This window comes from Tenrec ecaudatus, chromosome 4 (genome assembly GCF_050624435.1).
Source record: "Tenrec ecaudatus isolate mTenEca1 chromosome 4, mTenEca1.hap1, whole genome shotgun sequence".
NCBI classification, from domain to species: domain Eukaryota; kingdom Metazoa; phylum Chordata; class Mammalia; order Afrosoricida; family Tenrecidae; genus Tenrec; species Tenrec ecaudatus.
In genome coordinates this window covers 200,881,080-200,903,933 of record NC_134533.1, presented here as the reverse complement: position 1 = coordinate 200,903,933, position 22,854 = coordinate 200,881,080, and the positions used below count along the sequence as shown (strand labels likewise).

The window sequence follows — 22,854 nt, the reverse complement described above, 5'->3', positions numbered from 1 at the left end:
ATGTAGGTATTCAAATATATAGATAATAAGTGTTTTGTAAATAAATCATTTCTTATTGCTAAAAAATCTTTTTCTAAAAAAAATCTTTTTCTGTGGGCCCCTACTTTAAAAAGATATTTTTAGAAGCTGTACTGTCTCCACTGAATTGTCCACTGAATTTCTGTGCTCTGGTAGGCATGGGCACTTTGCTTTCTCTAATTTCTTAGTTGCAATTACTTGTAGAACGATTTCAATCTCATCATAGCACATTAATGATAAAAGTGATAAGAATATTAAGCCTCAGTCACAATGAGTACTAACTTGTTGAATTGTTTGCCGTATAAAACCATACGCGAATGCTAGCTAGGCTCTAAGGCTGCAGTCTCTTATTAGGTGCAACCGTTGACGTCGGCTTCCGTCATGGTGATCCTGTATGCGACAGCCCCAAACACTGCCTAGTTTTCACAGTTGTTATGTTTGAGCCACACCAGAAGAGTAAAAAATCTAGCCTTTTCTTCATGATGAAAACAAACAAACGAACTCACTGCCATCAAGTCAGTGACCCTTTCATACAGTTCTTCATGTTGTGGTGACCCCCCCCACCATAAAATTTATTTTTGTTGCTACTTCATAGCTCTAATTTTGCTACTGTGATGAATCTGGCGACCCCCGTGAAAGGGTTGTTTGACCACCAAAGGGGTCACGACCCACAGGTTGAGAACTGCTGCTATAGACCAAGGTAGAATTACCCCTGTGAGTTTCCAAGACCGTAGCTCTTTACAGTATTAGAAAGCCTTATCTTTCTCCCGAGGAGTGGCTGGTGGTTTCAAACTGCTAACCTCAAGTTTGCAGCCCAACTCGTGTCACTACGCCACCAGGACTCCGGTGTCTTCATGATATATAATGCAAATTAATCTACCAACAAGATGGTTTCATTATGGAATTAAGTCGCATTGTTTATAGGGATCATGAAGGAAGACAGGAATAACTTCTAGAAGTGACTTGTGAACTGATTTTTGTGATAATATCCGGCCTATTGGGTGGGGAGTGATCCTGGAAAAGTTGCATATTTAGAAAGATTAGAAATGTGAGAAGCATTTTTTAGGACAAAACAGGGTGATGGGAGCATTTTAAACCTGTGCTGTAACTTGGAGCGCATGAAGCGATTTAGTCCTAGCCATTACAGGATCGTAAACAAACCTTTTAGCCTGGAGGAGATTGCAACTCCTTGATGTGCCATCAAGCCGTGACCGTGTGTGCATAACGGAGTGAAAAACTGCTCATCTGGCACCATCCTCACACTTGTACTCTTTTGCAGTCACTCCCTCTTGAGGAGGGCCTTCCTCGTTTTCTCTGCCCTCTACTTTACCAAGCACCATGTCTTTCTCCAGTCTACAGGCTTCTCTCCTGACTTTCCCAGAGTGTGCAGTACTGCCCCCTGGGGGCCACTGTGACAACCCAAGGGATCTACAAAAGTAGATACTGTACCTACACTTGTTCCTGCATTGGGGACGGTAGCACAAATGTTTTTCATTGTCTGCCATGCTGAGTAAGTTTCTGAAAAGGGTGCGGTAGGCCAAATAAGCCTGGGAACCTACACTTGTGGAATTTCCAAGACGGTACTTCTTTATAGGAAAAGACAGCTGCTGTATCTTTCTTCTGTGGAGCAGGAAAAGGTAGTATCAAAGTGCTAAGATAGAATAACTCTTTCAAAAGTATCAGCCCTTTAATGGAAGAACGCAAGAGTTGTTAAATTTAGTGTGCTGTTTAAAATTTCCCAATTTTCAGGACATTTTATAAATACTAGTCAACTACTTTTTGATAACCACTTAACCATGTCATAGAATCATCATTAGACAGTTGCCAAAGAAATACTAGATGTTTTGTCTTACTTCCATTAGATTTCAGCTCTGTCAGAAAGTAGTGGTGTCTCAGTGGTGGAATTCTCAGGTCTGTGCTGAGCATCCTGGTTTGATTGGCAGCTGGTATACCTGCTAGACAGCTACCACCTGTCTGTTGGTGAAGGCTTGCATGTTGCTATGATGCTGAACAGATTTTATCAGAGCTTCTGGGCTAAGACAAACTAGGAAGAAAGAGCAGGTGATCTATTTCCTAAAACCAGCCAGTAGGAACCTTATGGAATTTAGCAGTCTAATCTGTAATCATTTGATGTAGGGTTGCCATTTAGTCTGGGGCTAGCTTGACATCAGATATCAACAACATGAAGCTCTGGATTTATTGCTTATTTCCCTTCCACGTAGGGTCATGAGAATGGTAGAAACTTGACATTTGTATCTAATAGCCCATAGTAGTTTTAGGTGTTAGTAACTTTATGATTTAAATAGCCAGTACCTCCAGTGGCCCACAATTCCTTGTTGTGTCCAAGTATGTGGTGTCTTAGAAACATGAACAGCAGAAGGTGGCCTCTTTGCAGCTCTGGGGAAACTTGGGAGCAGTGTCAAATTTGATCAGGTCTCGAACTCGTGATCCTGCGATCACTTGGTGGTGTGGCAAGTAGGACCTAAGAGCCACAGAGTTAATGGCACAGGCTTCCTGTTCTATTTTTCAATGACATGCCTTCTCAAGGCTCATCTCTGTCATATGTAAGGTACTCAGTGTATTTTTGTCTCCATTCCTGTATTAAGGCACCTTGCTGAAGGGCATGCATACTTTATTCTGTCTCCTCAGTGTCAATGCTTTGTTCTAATACATGATAGCCACTCAGGTGACATTTGTATGCTACGCCTTATGTACTAGTCCCATATTATGCAATCCCAAGAAAGGAGCCCAACCACACTGTTGAAGCCACCAGCTACTCCACGGGGGGCGGGGGGGGGCGCTTTTGACTCCTGTGGTTTTACTCTGTGCTAGGGTCACTCGGCGCTGGAATCCGCTGCATGTCAGTGAGTTTCCATGTGTAGAGAAGTGGGTTTAATCTTTCTCACGGGAGCCCTGGTGGTGTAGTGGTTACATGAGTTGGGCTGAGATCCATCCACATGGTTGACATTTTGGAACTACCAGCAGCTCCTGGGAGAAAGGTGGGCTTTCTACTCCCATAAATAGTTAAAATCTTAGGAATCTGCATGGGGTTGCTATGAGTCAGCACTTGGATGTGCCCAGTGGATTTAGATACTGATCTTAGACCACGGACGTCATTTGTGTGTTACCTCTGGTTAGTTTTGTGGAGTTGTTGGGATACTCTTTAGCTACCACATTCTCAGATTAAGGAATCATACAGCTCTATCTTCATAACGCAATAACTTAGGATGCTTATTTGAAGAAATCCTGACTATTTAAATCAATGTATGACTGTTATGAATATGGCAGAATTAAACATGCAACTTGCTTTCTTTGTCTGCGGGAATACTAACTGTTGAATCTAAGCATGTATGAAATGCAGATTAACTTAGACAAAGAATTGGCATGCTTTGTGGAGCTGAAAACTTAACTGTGGATTTCTGCTTTCTACACTTGGTAAGATTTGCAATTTCTGAAATTCCCTGTGGCCATTCTGCTCCGTGGTACCGGCTCGCTGTGAGTTGGGATTGGTTCATCAGCAGTGGTTTGGGTTTTGGTCTTTCATGGAGGTGTTGACACAGTTAGCGAGTTGCCATTTTAATGTTCAAATTTCTAACTCTTCATGTGTTTTTAATGCTAAAACCAAGTTTTTGTTCTATTTATGGCAGATGACAAATCAACTAATGTGTTCACTTTTAGGCGGAGGTTTGACCTACAGAACCCATCCCGAATGGACCGAAATGTTGAAATGTTTATGAACATTGAAAAGACATTGGTGCAGGTAATAAGCTAAACTAAAAATATCTTCAATATTCTTTTCAATTTTAATATTGACTTATTGGGATACCGAAAAGATCAGAGAAAGAGAAATTTTAAAAATATTTTGTTAGTCTTGGGTATTAGAATTATAAGGTATAATTAATCTTATTTTAAGAATATTGATTTTGAAACTTCTGATGAAATCTATGATATTTTAAATTTCATATAATCCATTTGAACAAATATTATATACCGTAGTATACAATTGTGTATAAGCCGGGTTTTTCTGCACATTTTTAGTGTAGTTTTTGTGGTAAAATTGGGTGCCTTGGCTGATATTCAAGTTACTTATATTCGAGTATATACGGTACATTTAATCAATTATAAAAGTTACTTTCTTTGGGTTTTATGTTGTGCTATAAGCACAAATTTTGTTTATCCTAATAGATTATAACCTGGAGGTGAGAATATTTCATTTTATTTGCTTGTGATTTCTAGTATTTGTATTGTTTCATCATTTTTATTGATCACTGAATTAACTTTACCTGATAGGAGAATAATGGCAAACATTGAGCTAGATGTTACCATTAACTTAGTGCTTGGAATGAGTTTGTACCATGGACCATTGCCTAGAGACATAATTAGGTGGTTTTAGTTGATGGAATTTTTTGGACCATATTTGGGAGTTTATATACATGTTTTTTGATACTGCTATTTGTAAGATTATAAATGGGAAACGTGAACTGTTGAAATCCATAGGCTTTATTTCCTATTAAGTAAATTACATAATGTATCAGAATGGTTACTACCCCCCCCCCCGCTCCCAAATAAAGAATGGCCAAATAAACCTTGTAGCTTAAACATTGCGTTTAATGCTTTCCTCTGAGGGTGGGTAACCTTGGCAAGTATGGAATCTGGCAATATAGAACCTTAATTTTGATGCTGACTTGAGGATTCTCAGCGTTTCATGTTCGAGTGAACTACAGAGAAGGGATGTGAGCGTGGTGCGCCTTCTGTGAGCCTGTTGAGCACTGGTTTCATCTTCAGATAAGGCTTCTACATTCTAATCCAAAGGACAACTTCTTGTATTAAATGTAACTTTAAAAAAAGAAAGAAAATCAAACTTGCCATTAGGACTATGTATAAATAATAGTACATTATTTTAAATCTGAGAGATTTTCAAGGTCTGTCCTTTTTTCCTCAGAACAATTGTCTGACCAGACCTAACATCTACCTCATTCCAGACATCGATCTGAAGTTGGCTAATAAATTGAAAGATATCATCAAACGACATCAGGTAATGCACACAGTCACTTTAAAAATATTTAGTATTCAGCCTCATCTACAATGTTTTTTTTAATTTCTGTAATCAGCTGCAATAAAATCTATGGGTTTTTGTAGTATTAGGTTTCTCTTTCCACTTGTCTTTAATTCTAAGTCTAGATAGAGTAATATCACTAGACTAGAGTAAAACTATTTGTTCAGAGTCATTGCCGTCTTAGGAAATTTATCTCCGTGGAGTTACAGGAAAAAGACAAAGCAGTTGCCATGTACCTCATTTTGTGGATTCATAGTGACCCCATGTGGGTCAGTATAGAACTATCACCCATAGTTCTCAATCTGAATTTTCAGAAATAGATCACCAAACTTATCTTCCAAAGTATTTCTGGGTGTTCTTGAATGCCAACCTTTTGGCTAGTAACCAAACAAATGAGACCATTTGTACCACCCAGAGATTCCTAGAGTCGAGAGGCCAGTGTGTCTTGATCCCAGAATGCTGCATCCTGGAGATCAGGAAGTCTCCACTAGCATGGGAGTTGGGAGCACATTGTTGGTGCTAGAAGACAAATGTTCCTTGAAGCAAACCTGCCTCTTTGCTCGCTCAGTTAATTAATACACGGTTTCTTTGAAAATATTACTGAAAATGCCATCTTCCCCTGTAAGCTTACTTTGTCATCACGTACATACCCCAGTGCTGCCTTCTGGACAGCTTCCCTTCCTGCTTCCACCTTGGCTTTGAGACTTAGGCCCTGGGTAGTTACAGAGGACACATTTGTGACTATAGGAAACTTGTGGGAACCCAGCTAGAAGTTTTCCGTGAACAGCGTTGTTTAAGCAGCAGCGTGTTACCAAACCTTAGGACTGGTTGAGAAGCCTCATGAAGTGTCTTTCTTGCTCCAATGAAATTGCCAGGTAAATTACAACTGTAGCATTTAGTAAAGCATCTCTGAGTCTGAAAGTGAAGTTTGTAATGATGTGTATGATTAAGATGTAGGATAGCTTCTCTTAGCGGTAACATCCCTACCAAAGAGAAATAGAGTCTAATTCTGTTGTCACTTTAGATGACCTGAAAGTCCAGTATCTCTTCATTAGCATTTGACCTTGCACCCATCACTCTTTTCTGTTGAATGACTTAAGTATTAGTATGGCTTCATTATATGTATACCATAAGAAAGCAGACAGACAACATGCTGGCTTTCACGGTGAAAATATCCTTTCTTATTGTACTATTTTACACAGGGGAGAGTTTATATTTGTATAGTTTTGCCGATTTAAAATAACACCAGCAACATACATAAGAATATATGCTAGAATTGACTCAAATGTCCGTCCTATAAGCTCATATATTTTAGGAATCAGTGCCGTAGACCTGTAATGAGTCGGTTTAAATGGTACCCTGTGAGGACTTTGGAGATATTTTTGGGATTGTTATTAGTTGCTATTTACATGACCTCTTGACGAGAGCTGAACTGTGTCCCTGACAGTTTTCAATGCTGTGACCTTTCTGAAGCAGATTCGTAGACCTGTCTTCTGAGGTGCCTCGACGTGGTATGAAGTGCCAACTTACCAAGTAGTAGTTGAGCGCTGCGCTAACTGTTCACGTCACTCAGGGATTAAGTGAAACCATTTCAAGTATGTTTAACCGTCATAAATAAGAGACTGCTGTACCCAAAAGTCCCTCTGGGCAGTCCTGGTGGCTCAGTTGAAAGGGTGGCAGTTTGAACTGGAGAGAAGACCTGGCAACGTGCCACCATGTCATGTAGGGTCTTTGTGAGTCGGAATGGACTTGACAGCAGCAGGAAAAGTCCCTCTTGCCCCTTCAGTCAGTCTCTACCCCCACCCCACCCCACCCCAGTCTCTGGCATCCCCTGATCCATTTGCCATCTCTACTCTGCAGGGCTCTCGTGTCAGGCCCTCTGCTCAGCCCCATCCCCAAGTCTGCTCACTCCTGCCTTCTGCATGCTCTATGCCAGAATTAAAGCTATGCAAAATAATGATAAGGAGTCTTGGTGGTGGAATAGGGTGATCAGGCATTGGGCTGCTAACTGAAGGGCGGGCACTAGTCTCTGAGGAAGAAGGGTGAGGCATCCGTTTGCTTAAATGCGAGGGGGTTGTCCCCTCCCAAGCCGGAATTTTCTTCAAATATATGTATTTGATTTTTTTTATTTTATAAAACAACCTTATCACCTTCAAAGTACTCTGTTACACTTAATACACTTGTCAAATCTGTGATTCCAGTCTTGCAAACACTTCAAACTCATCTGTTAGGATGACTGACAGCACCTCCCTCCGTTTTTGTCTTTACCTATTCTATATCATCAAATTGTTGTCTTTTCATGTCCCACTTCACTCACATAAACAAAAAGAAGTCACATGGAGCGAGGTCAGGTGGTTAAGGTGCATGGGGCAAGAGAGGCTTGCTGTTTTTGACAAAAAGTGGCACACTGAGATGACTGCACGAGCAGGTGCATTGTCGTGGTGGGGAAACCAGTCCCCCGTCTGCCACATATCAGGCCTTTTTTTGTTGTACACAGTTATGCAAGCTTTTCAGAACCTCTAAATAGAAGGCTTGATTAACAGTTTGACCTCATAGAACAAACTCCAAATGCACTATGAATCGACATTTTTGCCCCTTAGCGAAGTTGACGGACATTTAGAATGAGGTTTGTCATCAATTGACATTTCACCTTTTTTGAATTGAGAAAACCATTTGTACACTTGAGTTTTTCCCATAGAGTTTTCCTGGTAAGCTGTGTTCAATATCACAGCAGTTTCTGAACAATTTTCCCATGCCAGAACCAAAATTTTACAGCTGCACCCTGTTCTCTTAAGTCAGCCATCACAAAAAACAAGGATCGAGTGAAACTGCTTTCATGAAAAAATTCACTGACCAGAGAGAACTTTCCCAGGTGATGCCACTGGGGAAAATGGGCACCACACATGCTCAGCCTAGTGGCGTTTCCTCCCCATTTTTCTGAGGTACCCCTTGTGTTCACAGCTTCAGGCACCTTCTGGAACAGTTCTCCTTTGTCCTCTGCGGTTGCTGTGATTGTAGTTGACTCAATGGCAGTGGGTTCAGGTGGAATGCTTGGATGGGTATCTCGAGAGAGAGTTTCATAGAGACTTCACCAAGAGGTAGTCGTATAATCTATATACAAAGTATTAAAAGGTGTGTATCGAAAACATTTTTTCCCGCCCACCCTTGAAAACATTTTTATGAATGTTTTCCTTGGTTTTAAAAACATCTTAGTATTATAAGTGAAATAATGCTTTTACAGATGACACCTCTCAATTTATGACCACCACGCACTTCACTTTTGCCTCTCTTTTCCAGGGAACGTTCACTGACGAGAAGTCGAGGGCGTCACACCACGTGTGTCCGTACCCTTCCTCACAAGAAGATGGTAAGTTGTTGTTGGTGGCCAGTGACCACTTTGCGCTCTCGTCGATTTTCAGTTGGCTGTCATCAGTGATTTAAATAATATAACCTACCAGCTTTTCTGAAAAGAGAATATCAGGTATCACATAAATCTAATTCCAGAAATTAGTCAAATTGATAGTTGTTCTGGAATAAAGAATTATCTCTCCCGCCCCCTCTTTTTGCTGTATTGGGCTAATTTTTTTACTACTTAGTCACTGTACATTTTTCTTTACTAGTTAAATTTGCTAGATAATGTTTACAAAAGCTGTTTTCTATCGGATGAAGATAACTTATTGAAAGATTAATTTTGTGCTTTCAAACTATGAGACATTTGTTTTTGTTGTTAATCATAATTTAACTGGTAAGTCTAATTGTGCCTCATGTAGCACCTTGACGGAATGACTGCCATGGCTCTTGTTTTCAGCAAACTAACAGACGTTGTAAGATAGAACGTTTTGGGGAAGATTGGCTTACTGGTTGTCTAAATGGAACTGCACAGCAGAATACTCGTTTGGTGAATATACAATGGTTTAAATTTTGGTTTTCAGCTCTGCAAGGCCTAAAAAATCATCTGTGGCCAGAGTTCATAAAACCTATAGACGGTGCACTGCAAAATTAAGTATTATTTAATTCAGAGTAAGAAATAGAAATCCCTCAGGAGTACAATGATCCAGTTGTTTGGTGAGCACGTCTACATAGCACATCTATGCAAGGAAACAAATGATTTCAGATTTGAATGGCTATCGTTCTTCGATACCAAGTGTTTTGTTTTCTGGCCAGTGCGGTTATGATAGAAGTTAATAACAAAAAGATAGCTAATAACCCCTTGTTGTTCTTAGGTCCACTCTACTCACTGTGACCCTGTCCTGCGTCACCCTCACAGTTGTAAAATGTGGGAGCCTAGTGTAGCCACTTTGTCAGTCCATCTCCTTGTGAGGCTTGTGGCTGCTCTGCTCTAGCAAGCGTGGTGTCCTTCCCCAGGGGTTGGGCTCGCTGAGATGAGTGCCCGCATCGTGGCTTCTAAGGAGCAGCTGGCAGCACTTCTTCCACGACAGGGTGTTCTTCCCAGTGTTCTCCACCAGCACCGCCATGCAGATGCATCATGTCTTCCCTATGTTTGGGAATTCAGAACAATGCATTGCCGAATCAGCCTTGGATCAAAGAACTAATTAATAAGAAAGCAGAACATCTTTGGAACTTAAGAATGAAAGCACGTTATAGGATGCCCTTAAAGTTATGCCTAATGAGAAACTTATTCTTGAAGTGTAAATATAATAGCGAAGGCAACAAAACCCAGGCATCTAAGCATCTTTCTTTTTGAATTTTTTTATTATAAGTTGATTGAAGGTTTATTGAGCAGATGAGTTTTCATTCAGCAGTTCATGGATTTTTGTCATTTCATTGATGGCAGCCGCCCTCCCCACAATGTCACCTCAGTTACTGCACTTCCTCTTTCCTGTGGGTGCATGCCTTCATCTTTCCTAATGCTGTTCGTTTCCCTTAGAGTCCAGTCTATTGTGAATTTTGTTCTAGGATTTCAAAGTGAGTTTAGGACATAAAACTTGATCAGTTGAATTCTATCAACTCAGTAATGTGGAGAAATTTAATAAATACAGTAACTGCTTAGTCAGAAATTTACCTAAGCTTAAGACTCCCCAGAAACTTCACTAATTGTTACGGTTGTCTGAGACCTTACCCAAAACCAATTAACGTGGATTTTATATGTATTCTGTACTATGCCCACATAACAGCTGCATTTTCAATATGAGATAAAATGGCATTTTGTAAAAGGTGCGGTGTTTCTGTCTCTGCTGGTAGCTGCAGGAATGGCTTAACAAATTGGTCCCTGTGCTGGATTCATTGTCTTGAAATGGCAGCAACTGTCGCTTTGGACCTCAGTCTCTGGTACATATCAAGCAGTTCAGCTTTTTCTTGTTATGCCACGGCGTTTCTGTGTCTTAGGCGCACTTCTAGTCGCACTTTGTTTGGGTCCCGTGGTGTTATTCAAGGTTTACAGCACTGCCCTGAGGGTGATGAAACAATGCACAAGAACTGCCAAAGATAGCTTTTGACTGTGGTGATAATTTACTGGAGAGATAAGCTGCTCACATGGAGATGGTTAGTGTCACATGATATTTTAAAAAATCCGTGTGGAAAAAACAAAACAAAAATCCTTGTGTTAATGGACCTGCACAGATACATTCTGTGTTGAAGGGTCAATTGTATGTTAAATGTGTAAAAGTGAAGGGACTTTTCTTAGTCTGGTATAGGGTATCTACAAAAATACAGTCAGAGCAAGCGTCAGGCTACACACTAAAATGATGAAAGAAAAGAATGTTTGTCTCTTGAGATCAGGAATCTCTGATCCTGTTACTTTTGTAGTGCAGCAAGAAGAAAGAGAAATAGACGGATACACACTGGAACAGGAAGAAATGGTGCCATCATTTGCAAACATGAATGTTTATGTAACTTACTTAACAGAATTTGCAAAACAAAATCATTAAGTAAACTTTAAAAGTGATTGGGTAAAAGCTAAGTATGAAACTTTTTAAATCACAAGAATTTAACCCTTTTGTAGGCCAATGGATATCTCCTTACAGAATGGTCCCGGGGAGGAGACAAGCCAGTCAGGGTGCAATGAAACATACAACTTTGAAACATACAACTTTCCTCTAGTTCCTAAATGTTCTGTGCCCCCCCCCCACCACCACCCGCCCCACACACACACTGTCATGATCCCAATTGTACCTGAGGCTAGACCTGAGGCTAGACCAGATAGGAACTGGGGACAGCGAATCCAGGGCTGACAATCCCTTCAGGAGCAGGAAGGAGTGAGAGTGGCGATACCGGGAGGGTGGGGTAGAAAGTCGGGACCAATTACAAGGATCAACATGTGACCTCCTCCCTGGGGGACAGACAACAGAAAAGTGGGTGAAGGGAGATGTCGGACAGTGATATGACATAATAATTTAGGGTTCATGAGGGAAGGGGGACCAGGAAGGGAGGGCAAAAAAAATGAGCTGATGTGTCAGGGGCTTAAGTGGAGAGCAAATGTTTTGAGGATGATGAGGGCAATGAATGTACAAATGTGCTTTACACAATTGATGTATGTATGGATTGTGATAAGAGTTGTAAGAAAAAAAAAAGAGTTGTATGAGCCCCTAATAAAATGATTAAAAATAAGTAAGAATTATTTTAATGAAAGATGTACCAAAAATTTTTACACAGCTCATTCACAGTATTCAGAGAAATTAGAGATTATTTAAATAATTCAAGAGATTTAACATTTTTATGGATTAAATAGTAAATATTTTTAATAAGTGAATTCATCCATATTAATCAGTATAGTCAATACATAGGGGTGTGTGTATGTAATTTGACAAGGGAATTTTAAAACATGCTTGGAAGTGTAAAATGCTAACAGGAGCCAATGTAGACTTTTTAACATAAATAAGTTGTGAGGACTTGCTTTTCTGAATAAGAATTATTTTAGTCATAGTTCAAATAGGATAGTATTGGCAAACATGGAGCAGAACAGGGAGGCCACAAAATTATTATTAAGTTTATTATTGACTGGCGGGCTAATACATAGATCGTACCATCGTTCAGTCACGTCAAGCAGGATTGTACAATTGCTACCACAATCCGTTTACAAACATTCTTTTCTTTCTGGCCTTCGTGACATCGTCTCCCTTCTGTAGCCCCCATCCTCTACCTCCTGAAACCCTTACTTTACTTGCTGTCCCTGTAGGCTCACGAGTCCTGAGTTTCACATTCCGAAAAACACAACAGCATATAGTACAACTTGAAGAGTGGCTTCTAATGACATAATACCTCTAAGATGCACCCTAATATGAACAAGCAAAGCAAAAATAAAGAAAATGTTGAAAACCAGGTCCGGTCCAGCATGCATCAGAGGGGTAACCAACTGACAAAGTTTCAACTGTTCGATTTATGCCTTTGATGTCTTCTATCATTTCTCCAATGCTCTGTTTATTAACTCCTTCCTCCCATCCCTCCATTGTGGATAGAGGGAGTTGCTCAGAGGCATATTTCTTATGTAGTGCCAGCAAATGAATCCTGGGCTCCCGTGAGAGTGTGACGACTTGGGCTCCCGAGCCTTTTGCAAACCGGCAATTCTATCAGCTGCCCATTCCCCCTCCACCCCACCTCTCTTCCCTGTGCCCTCAGGGAACCAATACTCCTGTTACTATTTCTCAAGGCTTACCTATCTTGACTTTCATGTCCCACACTATCTTAAATGATACAAACGAATTTATGCAAATCTAACATGATTGATGAGGTTAAACAGAAACCCTAATAGTAAGAGGAGGAAATATTTACGAATTAGAGGTAGTTAAGTAGTTCATCAGTGCCGTACCGCACCCTAAATTTATTATCTATTCCATGTGGCCTTTCTGAGAGGTGCTGCTCACTTATCTTACAGGTGGGTTTTGGGTCTCCACTACATCCCCCCTGCCGCTTCACCACGATTTGGTCGTGTGTTTTTGAGCTTCTGATACCTCTTATGATTGCACAAACTGGTGCGCTTCTTCCATGTGGTCTGTAAGAGCCCAGATGCTGTATCTTTTGATAGCTGGGTACCATCAGCTGTCTTCAGTATTTGTGTTGATGCACCCATTTACAAAATTATTTTTATTAAATGTTGGGCCGGTTGGAAAATGAATTTTGTCTCTGCCAAATTTAGAATTTGTTGGTCATGTAGTAACATCTTGACTGCTTGTAAAAGTGACTTAACCGTTTTACATTTTAATTAACATCATGTGGGGTTTCAGTTTCTCTAGATGTTCATCAACATCTGTTGTTACTGGCTTTTTTTTAATGTAACACTGTGTTTATACAACAAATAATAAATTCTCACTGGACAGTTTTTATGCCAGCTCTCTAAGTTTTTTCACAATGTTAAATGTTTGGCTCCTGCTTTCTTAGTTTATTTTTTATCACAAATATTATATATAATTCATAAATATTTTTTCCTTTTCCTTGGGCTGTCTGTTCATTTTCTTGATAGTTTGCTGAAGCACTAAAGCTTTGACTTTGGTGAAGTCCACATTATCCTTGTTGCTGCTGTTGCTTTTGCATTGGGTGTGCTTACAGGAAACCACTGCCTAATCCAAGGCCATGAAGACTTAGGCTTACCATTTCTCCTGTGCAGTTTATTATTATTTAGGTTTTTGCCTTCCTCAGTTGTACCTGCTGAAATTTTACTTCACTTGTCACAGGTAGCCCCGAGATTGTTGGATAAAGTGAGAAGACCACGCTTTGCCTTGGTTTTAATTCGTTGGTGTTTCCTCAGTATTTAATCTTTTGTATAATAGCAGCTGTCTTCCACTAGATGGAGGTGATGAGTACTTGTTAGAACAGTAATTCTCTGTCAGGCTATCTCTTGCTTCTCCTATTTGGAGAACTTTTTGATTCTGAACTTTTTCAAAGAATTGCCATTTACATGCCACTAGAATTAGTTTTTTATATCTAAATAATTAATTATTCCTTCCTTATTCATACAAGCTTTGCTTTTCTTGTTTAACTTAACTAAATTTTCCACATATGCGTGGTTGATTGGATTGTTGTCAATACTCAGAGTAAGGAGCTGGCACTTAGATTCATTTTTTGTATACTTAGGGCAATAAATGAGTATGTGTATATTCATATTTTTTTCTCTTAGAGTAACTACCTGTCAAGTAAATGTTAATTCTCTGAAAAGCCCTGCACTCAGCCCCTGATATACCTATGTTTTTGTTAAGTGCAATGATGGCAATCCCAAGCATTGCATGTTAAGACCATACGGTAATACCTCGATAACATAAGGATAAGGTAATGGGCCTCAAGGCACTCAGCGCATAAGGCGTGTGCATTTGGTTTTTGCGCATGTCACTAGCAAATTCAAAAAGGAGGTGTCCCAGCAACAGGGTTTTGCTGTTCATCGTTCAGGTGGCTAGTGTCTCCAGTTTAGGGTGTACGCAGCCTCTGAATGCAGATCTTTCCTTGACCCTTCTGACTTCAGCATTTCTTGACACTCTGACTTAACGATGCCTGCCTTTTCCCATGGCATCATCCTCATCTATTTGTGTATCCTTTCTTTTATGAAAGTATCACTCAGGTGGGATTAGAACCCATCTTACTCTAGTTTGACCTCATGTTAATTTAATACAACACCGTCAGATACCCCATTTCCAAACAAGGTCCTCTTCACAGATTAATCCTGTCTACTCAGGAGATGCATAACAATTCATCACAGCCCGCGGGGCCGTAAAAGTTCATTTTTCCCTTAGGTAAAAAATATGTTCACCATTTCCCAGCATCTCAACCATCTTAATCCATTCCAACATCAGTTCAAAGATCAAAATCCCGCTTTGTAAATCAGGTATGGATGAGACCTTGAGGGTATGGAGTTGCCCCATCTGTGGATTTATGAAAATTAGAATAGAGTTAGTTGCTTCTAAAAAACAATGGGGGACCAGGCATTTTGTGGACATCATGCCTATTCCAAAAGCGAAAAGTTGGTGGGGGAAAAGACTCACAGGACCCACGCAAGTGTAAGGCCCAGGATCCAGCAGGGCAGACATAGTTGGTTTCAAAGCTCTGGTGAGCCTTTTTGGCCGGATACTCTCTCTGCCCTCCATGTACACTGAGGACAGTTCTGCCCTGTCCTGTTGGGTTGCTATGCGTCAGAAGGCATGGCAGTGGATTTTCGCTTGAAGAACATCAGTTGTTTTCAGCCCAGGGTCTGACAGCCTTACTTCATTTGTCTGTTCTTTGTTCCCTTCAGTCTTGGGTGAAACCTTTTTGCTGAGATGGGTGATTGGATTCATACATTACAGCCCTACTAATAATTTTTTACAAGCATAACATTGCTTCAGGAGAACATTTAGAACATGAATAGTCTGAGAATTCTGTTTATAGTTCTGGTTACTTTTTTCATAATAGTTTATTCCTTAGTTATCTATAAGCAGCCAGGTAAATCTATGTTATACCGACCACATATCATTTAGAAATACTCAGTTTAAATATTCAAGTTCAACTCTTCAAGGCCCCCTTCCACTGTCCTTGGACCCCAGGACCCCTAGCTACTCCATCTTCCCCCACCATTCTCTCTCTTCCCGATGCTCTCGTCCACCTGGGAGAGACTCACAACACTCTGGTCAACCCTGGAAGAAGAGAGGGAGGAAAGAGGGGCTATTGCCTCTTTTCCTCATTCTTTAGTCACTCAGCAAACATTCATTTTATTTTTCAAGCATTTTTCCCCTCAAACCTTTTACTTACTGTGAGTGAGGTAGGGGTTTATATGCCATATCATTGTTTTTGCATTCAGCAACATAAACAGCTAGTCCTACCTCCGTGGCTTGCCCTCTCCCACCTTCCCCCTCTCTCATCTCCCTCTTGTAGTATATTACCTTCCCTTCACCCAGGTGAATGGGGCTGCCTGTCCACAGGCTCCCAGACCTATTTGGGAAAACAGTCCCTCAGCACTCCCCAGCAATGAGTACTGATGTCCTATAAGCCATAATCCAGGATCAAGAGTGTCTGTCGGGTGGTGGCTTCACGGTGTATTTGGGGACAGAGGAGAAGTAACTAAAGCATGCAGTAGAGCAGAGGCTGAGAAGGGGTTGAGGGCTGGGTTCAGCACTGTGTCCGTAACTGGTTTGGCAAAAAGGTGATGTAGTCTTGCAGATGTGAGCACATGAAGAAAATAGGAAAATAAAGAAGGAAAAAAAAAAGTAAACCTAAATCTAACACGAAATAAACTATTAATAGAATAAAGCAACAGCAGTGGTGATGATGATGACGATATTGAAGGCATGCACAGATGAAGAAAAGTACGTATCTGTTTTAAGATGTTCCCCTACTTTGGACTAATCTTTGTATTTCATACGTTTTCCCCTTCCGTTCTTTGTGCTCCGCACACATTGTTGCCTTCTGCCTCTTGAATGAGCCATGCCTTTTCTTATCTTTGTTTTTTAATAAATAAAGCTTCATTTAACATGTCATTGACATAAAGCTCATCCTTTTAAAGTGTACTGTCCATTAGTTTTTAGTATATTCACATACTTATGTAACTATTAACACTACCTTTCATCATCCATATCCATTTTATATCCTGCGCCCCCTTCCCCCTCCCCTATTTCAACCCAATAGCCCTAATCTACTTTTTTCTTCCATTTTGGATTTATGAATTATGAATGCAATCTCACAATATGCAGTTTTTGTGCTTGACTGACCGGTTAGCATAGTCCTGGTAATGCCGGGGTTCATTTCTGTGCTAGCACCGATCACTTCTTCCTTTCTGTGAGCATATCCAACAAGGGTTTGCCCACTCAATGGCTAAGGGATTATTTTTACTTTCTGGCTTTTATGAATTGTGCTATTGTTAATATTCATGGAAAACTTTTTGCCTGGACTTAATGCGCTCTATTTTTATTTAGAAAACTAGGTGTAGAGTTGCTGGATCATCTAACTTTTGGCATTTTGAACAACTACAGTCTGCACTATTTGACAGTCCGTTGAGTTTCCGGTTTCTCCGTCTTGCCACACGATACCGCTTATTGAACCCACTGTGTGGTCCTCAGGACTCTTAGCAGCGCCTGGGCTAGAGAGAGTAGAACTGCACCATCAGGCTTCCCGGGGCGGTCAGTGAGTGCTTTCTCCAAGAGAGTTTGAATCACCAGCCTCTACGTTAATGGTAGATGTCAAAAAGAGTCTTTGTGTATTTTACTTGCATTTCTCTTAATTGCTAACCATATAATTAGAGAAATGTCTATTTAGATATTTTGACCTTTTTTCCCCATTCGGATTATTTATCTCCTGTTACTGTTGAGTTGTAAGAATTCTTTATGTGTCCTTAGTTTTGATTTCCCCCCCCCCCTGGTAAATTTGTGCCTTTTTTCTTGAAATGGGCAGCTTGGGGTTGTCCTTGGGAAATGTAAGTGTGAGTTCATTTCTTGTACCTTTTGTTTTTTCTGCTTTTGGAACTTGTCAAAGATCACACCAAATTTTTTTGTATTGAAGTTGGCTGTGATGAAGATGGCTCTAATCCCCCCCCCAATCTTTGATGGGTACATTCAGTATTTTAAAAGACAGTCCTTACTAGCGAGCTAAGACATTAGAAAGATTTAAGTAGAGTGGCTCACTGACCATGTTGGGAATCGGCCTCCTGCTTTCCTTTCCCCAAAACAGAGGAGCAGGTAGGTGGGTGCTTCAAAAAGGAACAGAAGGACGTCATGCCGTTAGCCCACGAAGCAAAGGCTATTTCTTACTGAAATTGGCACTAACAAGTCTTATGAGCTGGTTTTCCTTAGTTTTGCCATTTCTTGGGTTTCACGGAGCCTGTTTCAAAACTCCCCATCTGCTGCTCAGACCAAAATGTATAATGGGAATGAGGACTGTCAGTGCTGAAATGTGGGATTGATTCAATGCACTGGCCAGAGTCAGAATTCCAAATAAGAAGTGCTATCGTCGTAAAGGAAACCTGAAGGAGAGAAGCAGCACTTAGACATGTAACCATTGTTTTCATTGATGTAGGAGGGTTAAGTCAGGAGGAGGAGTGATTAAAGAGTAAAGAAAGCACTGTTGGTAGAATAGGATGTCAGAGAACTAAGTTCTCATCAAGGTGATGAGGCCTCAGAGCACAGGAGAGGAAGGGTTCTGTAGGGAAAGGAGGCAGTAAAGTATATGGTGATTTTGTGTGTGTGTGTGTGAGAGAGAGAGAGAGAGAGAGTGTGTGGGGGGGGGGCAGGTGAGTGGGTGAGGAGCGTTTTGACTGGAGAGGGTAGTGGTGGACCACAGGCCTGGAACCTGGAAAGCAGGATGCAGACAGAACATTTCCGTTAATCTGATGGTGTTCATTTAAGAGAATGCTTTTTCCTTCACTAATTAGTGAGCTGAACAGTTTGTCTTTTCGTGAAACCCTGCAAAACTGTGTAATAGTTGACTCATTAATGTCTCCATTGGACTGAAGTGTTTTCTGTTTTGTTCCCTTTCAGAAGAGTGGCTGAGACCGGTGATGAGAAAGGATAAGCAAGTGCTAGTGCACTGGGGCTTTTACCCAGACAGGTAAGGTCGATAGCACTTTCAGATCTTGTAGAAATGTCTTTATCAAAGCAGACCAGAAGCATTTATTTGTAGCTTCATTGCACTTGAGACAACTTTGTGGATTCATGTGATTCAGTTCTCATTTTGTGAGTGTTTCATTGACTATTTTCTTATTTAAATTGTGGCGTTTAGGGTATAATGCAATTTTATGTCAATAAACTAATAGCTGGGCTGTAATTTCCAACAGATCCCTTTAGTAGGGAAAGCAGGGTAATTTAGATCAACTCCTTTCAAGAAATAGTAAAAGAGAAAAGAAAATTGCTCCATACTGTTCAAGACTGCTCCTTGTTGAAGCCCTTCGCCCTCAGTCAGGGGCTAGCCTCTTGAAGCACGAGGCAGTTGCTGGTTTTACATAGCTGCACGCATACCTTGCTGCAGCACCCTGAGAGGTGAAGAAGGACTATTGCAAACAAGAGCTGGATGTTAGTGTTGAAGCTCCTTGAATTACTATTCATGCCTGCACAGAGCACAGAGGAAGTGCCCGAGCCTTATCTTCCCTGCTCTCCATTGGCGGGGCTGTGGTGTTCCTTTGACTGTTGTCAGGGGAGGAGGTTCTCCTTTCAAGTCCGCCCGGTCTTCTTTTCCCTCTACCGCCATTCACGTCTCCCCTTCCCATGTCATTGGAAGCAGAGCCCAAGCAGATCATTTCAGTGCTTCAACATGTACTTATAAAGGTTAAGGGCTAAAAGAAACCAGCACAAAAGTACCATGCTTCCACTTCAAAACTTAACATGAATAGTGCTGACTAATAGCAGAGATACTTACTGCTCACATTTCTACTTGTTCTATAAACAATACATTTTATAACTGACTTTTATTTGAGGTAGAATTTGTTGATATGGGTCCTAAATAGTTTTCTTTTGTAGGTCTCTAGTTTCTACTTGGAATTTTTTATTTAAGAAACCAGGTTGCTCATTTCATAGAATCTTGTAGAGTTTGGACTCTTTAATCACATAACTGGGGTAGGCTGTGTTATAATAGGTATAGTAGGTAATCTCTGTTCTTTCTTTTTTAAAATGACAATTGCCTCTAGAGATTGATCATTTTCCAGTTTAATTTTGGAGAGTGATAATAATAATAACAACGTATAAGTGTTCATCCTACCAAGAGATGTGTAATGCCTCTGTTATTTTTCAGTTCATCCTTTTTTCCCAAGTTTTTAGAATTTAATTATTTTCTGCCAAAATTAAACATCTGACATAAATCCTTTCAGAATTTTGTAGTGCATTAATGAAGTTCAAAGCTTTCATTAAATACATGAAGCCCTTATTGTAAAATGTATATCTCAACTTCCTTGTTAAAGCAGAAAAGGCATTTTATCTTATTTTCAGTCACTATTGGGGGCTCGCACAACTCATCACAATCCATACATCCATCCATTGTGTTAAGCACATTTGTTGCCATCCTTATTTTCAAAACATTTTCTTACTGCTTGAGCCCTTCGTATCAGCTCCTCACCCCCATGAACCCTTGATAATTTATAAATTATTATTATTTTTCCATGTCTTGCACTGTCCACTGCCTCCCTTTACCCCCTTATCTGTTGTCCATCCCCCCGGGAAGAGGTTATAAGTAGGTCATGTGATTGGTTTCCACTTTCTCCACACACCTTCCCCTTACCCTCCTGCAGTTCATCTTTTTTTTCTTCTTTTTTTTTTATTAGTGAGAGAGTGAGTGTGAGAGAGAGTGAGTAGTGACTGAGAGGGAGTGAGAGTGAGTGAGGAGAGTGAGTGAGTGACTGTGAGAGAGAGAGAGTGAGTGAGAGAGTAAGTACATCTTTTTTTTTTAACAATTTATTGGGGCTCATACAATTCTTATCACAGTTCATACATATACATACATCAATTGTATAAAGCACATCTGTACAGTCTTTGCCCTAATCATTTTTTTCTCCTCTTTTCTTTTTTTACATTTTATTAGGGACTCATACAACTCTTATCACAATCCATACATATACATACATCAATTGTATTAAGCACATCCATATATTCCCTGCCCCAATCATTCTCAAGGCATTTGCTCTCCACTTAAGCCCCTTGCATCAGATCCTCTTTTTTCCCCCTCCCTCCTCTAGTTCATCTTTTATAGTAACTATATTTCATTTAAAAATATTTTTTAAAGGACAAAATATATGTTCAGCATTTAAGCACATATGCATGGCGGTCGTACAGGTTGAATTCCAATAAAACCCAATACATGAACTTGGTAATTAACCTGTAGTAAAACTGACCGCTTTAAATGAACTCAGTTTTTAAAGGAGCACTTGAATAACGAGCACTTTGTACAAGACGTTTCTATTAACAGAGTGCTGCCACAACAGATGCTGTGAGTGAGAGGCTTCATCAAGCAGAAATTGTGAGGAGAGATTTATTCTCAGCGTTCAGAAGGCTGAAGTCCAGGTTTAGGACTGCAGTTGTAGGGAAAGGCTTTTCTCTGTGTCTGCCCTGGAGAAGAGCCCTTGCTGCGAGGTTCGTTGGGGACCTCCACGTGTCTGGGCATCGTCTTCCCGCGCTCTAGGGATTCTAAGCGTGGGGCCTCTGAATCTGCAGGCGCTCTGTTCTTGGTGGTAGTAAGTAAAGGCCCTCTCAACTCGCTTCCTTGTTTAACCTCTATACCTCAAAAGAGATTGGCTCAAGATACATCCTCATTGGACAAATTGTGTCCTGTTTTGTTAACAGTGTCAGAAACCAAATCCAAACTCACTCAGGGCTACGTGTTGTGAGATGTGGTTTGTGCTGACACCCAGTGACCCTCTAGGTCAGACTAAAACTGCCCCATAGGGTTTCCTGGGCGTTCGTCTTTCCAGTAGCAGATTACCAAGCTTCCTCGCCCATGGAGTTGCTTGGGATTTACTTCCAAGAAAATGTACCAGGTACTGTTTGGAAATGCATGCGGGTTGCAGATACTTTTGAGTGGCATTGTGAGTAGTGGCTAAAAAGAAGCCAGTGACTGCACTTGTATTTATTATTTGATTTTGGAACAGAGGATTGGCCAGTAGAATGGCATTAACAGTTTTAATTTGGTAGATCATTTTGTGTTTATTTTGAACTGTAGAGTATGTGAATAGAGTGATTTAGGGGCTATTTTTTGACCATTTTATTGTGGCTTGGGTGAAAGTTGACAGCACACATTAGTTTTCCAGTTCACAATTTATGCACATTTTATTTTGTGACACTACACTAAATCCCGACAGTGGACAGCTCTTTTCCTACCTCCTCTCTGCATTCTGTTAGTGGGTTGGACCTCCCAGATGGATAACCTGTGTGCAGGAACAAGTGAGGGAATGGCTCGGCAGGCCATGCTCACATTTGGGGATGAGGCGCTCTCTAGACAGAAGGGAGCAGCATGCGCAAAGAAAGGAGGCAGCAGCTGCCCAGCATCTTGGAAGATCACCACCAAAGGCCAAGTGAGCGGAGGAAGGGGAATATCATGCAGGGTCACAGTGAGGGGCCACAGGCGCGAGCCACTTTCCCTTTGCTTTAGATAGGTGCCTTCTGAAAGATTTTGAGCAGATAAGTTATAGGGTCTGACTTTGTTTTCAAAGCATCAATCTGGTTGTGTGAAAAAGTAATTGTAGGCGCCAAAAGTAAAGAAACTAGTGAGCAGAATTGAATGGGTTAGAAATTGTTAGAACCTCGGCATAGTTTGAAGATAAGAGTAAGAAGATAAATAGAATTTGACTATAGGCTATAACTAAGATTAGAGTTGAGGATGTTTCCTAGGCTTTTTGGCCTGTGGAACTGAATTGATGGCGCTAGCCTTGGTAGGTACCAAAGAACAAGTCGATAAGAAAACCTACTGCCTCTGAGTTGAGTCCTACTCAGACGGCACTATCAGAGGTTTCTCAGGCTGTAATTTTTTTTTGAAACACAATATTAATTTATTTGTATATAAATATGGCTGCTTTCATTAGGCAATATTAAGGTTCTTTAAAAAAACATGTTATTGGTGGCTCTTAACAATGCTTATCACAATCCATCCATCCATTGTGTCAAGCACATTTGTACATTTGTTACTATCATCATTCTCAAAACATTTGCTTTCTACTTGAGTCCTTGGCATCAGCTCCTCATTTTCCCCAGACTATAACGTTTTACAGAAGCAGAGCCTCATCTTTCTCGTGCAGAGTGGTTCGTGGGTTCGAGCCACTGACCAGGTTGTGAGCAGAATAGTGCTGGTGAGTCCACAGCTTATCCAATAGTGCCACCAGGGCTCCTCAGATAACGCAGCTTAGTCCATGGAGGCCTTGCTGTTGAGCTCATTGAGAGAAAGAGACAGAGAAGTCT

General features: G+C 40.7%; 1 protein-coding gene across 2 annotated transcripts in view; it reads left to right on the top strand.

The window, feature by feature from the left end:
• The window catches only part of SMARCC1 (SWI/SNF related BAF chromatin remodeling complex subunit C1), a 138,701-nt gene that overhangs the window by 34,527 nt on the left and 81,320 nt on the right, over positions 1–22,854 (top strand). For both annotated transcript variants that reach the window (XM_075547258.1, XM_075547257.1), the window contains exons 4-7: positions 3,697–3,778; positions 4,961–5,053; positions 8,372–8,441; positions 18,460–18,529. In XM_075547258.1, the coding sequence (XP_075403373.1) occupies positions 3,697–3,778; positions 4,961–5,053; positions 8,372–8,441; positions 18,460–18,529 (315 nt within the window). The remainder of the gene's footprint in view (positions 1–3,696; positions 3,779–4,960; positions 5,054–8,371; positions 8,442–18,459; positions 18,530–22,854) is intronic.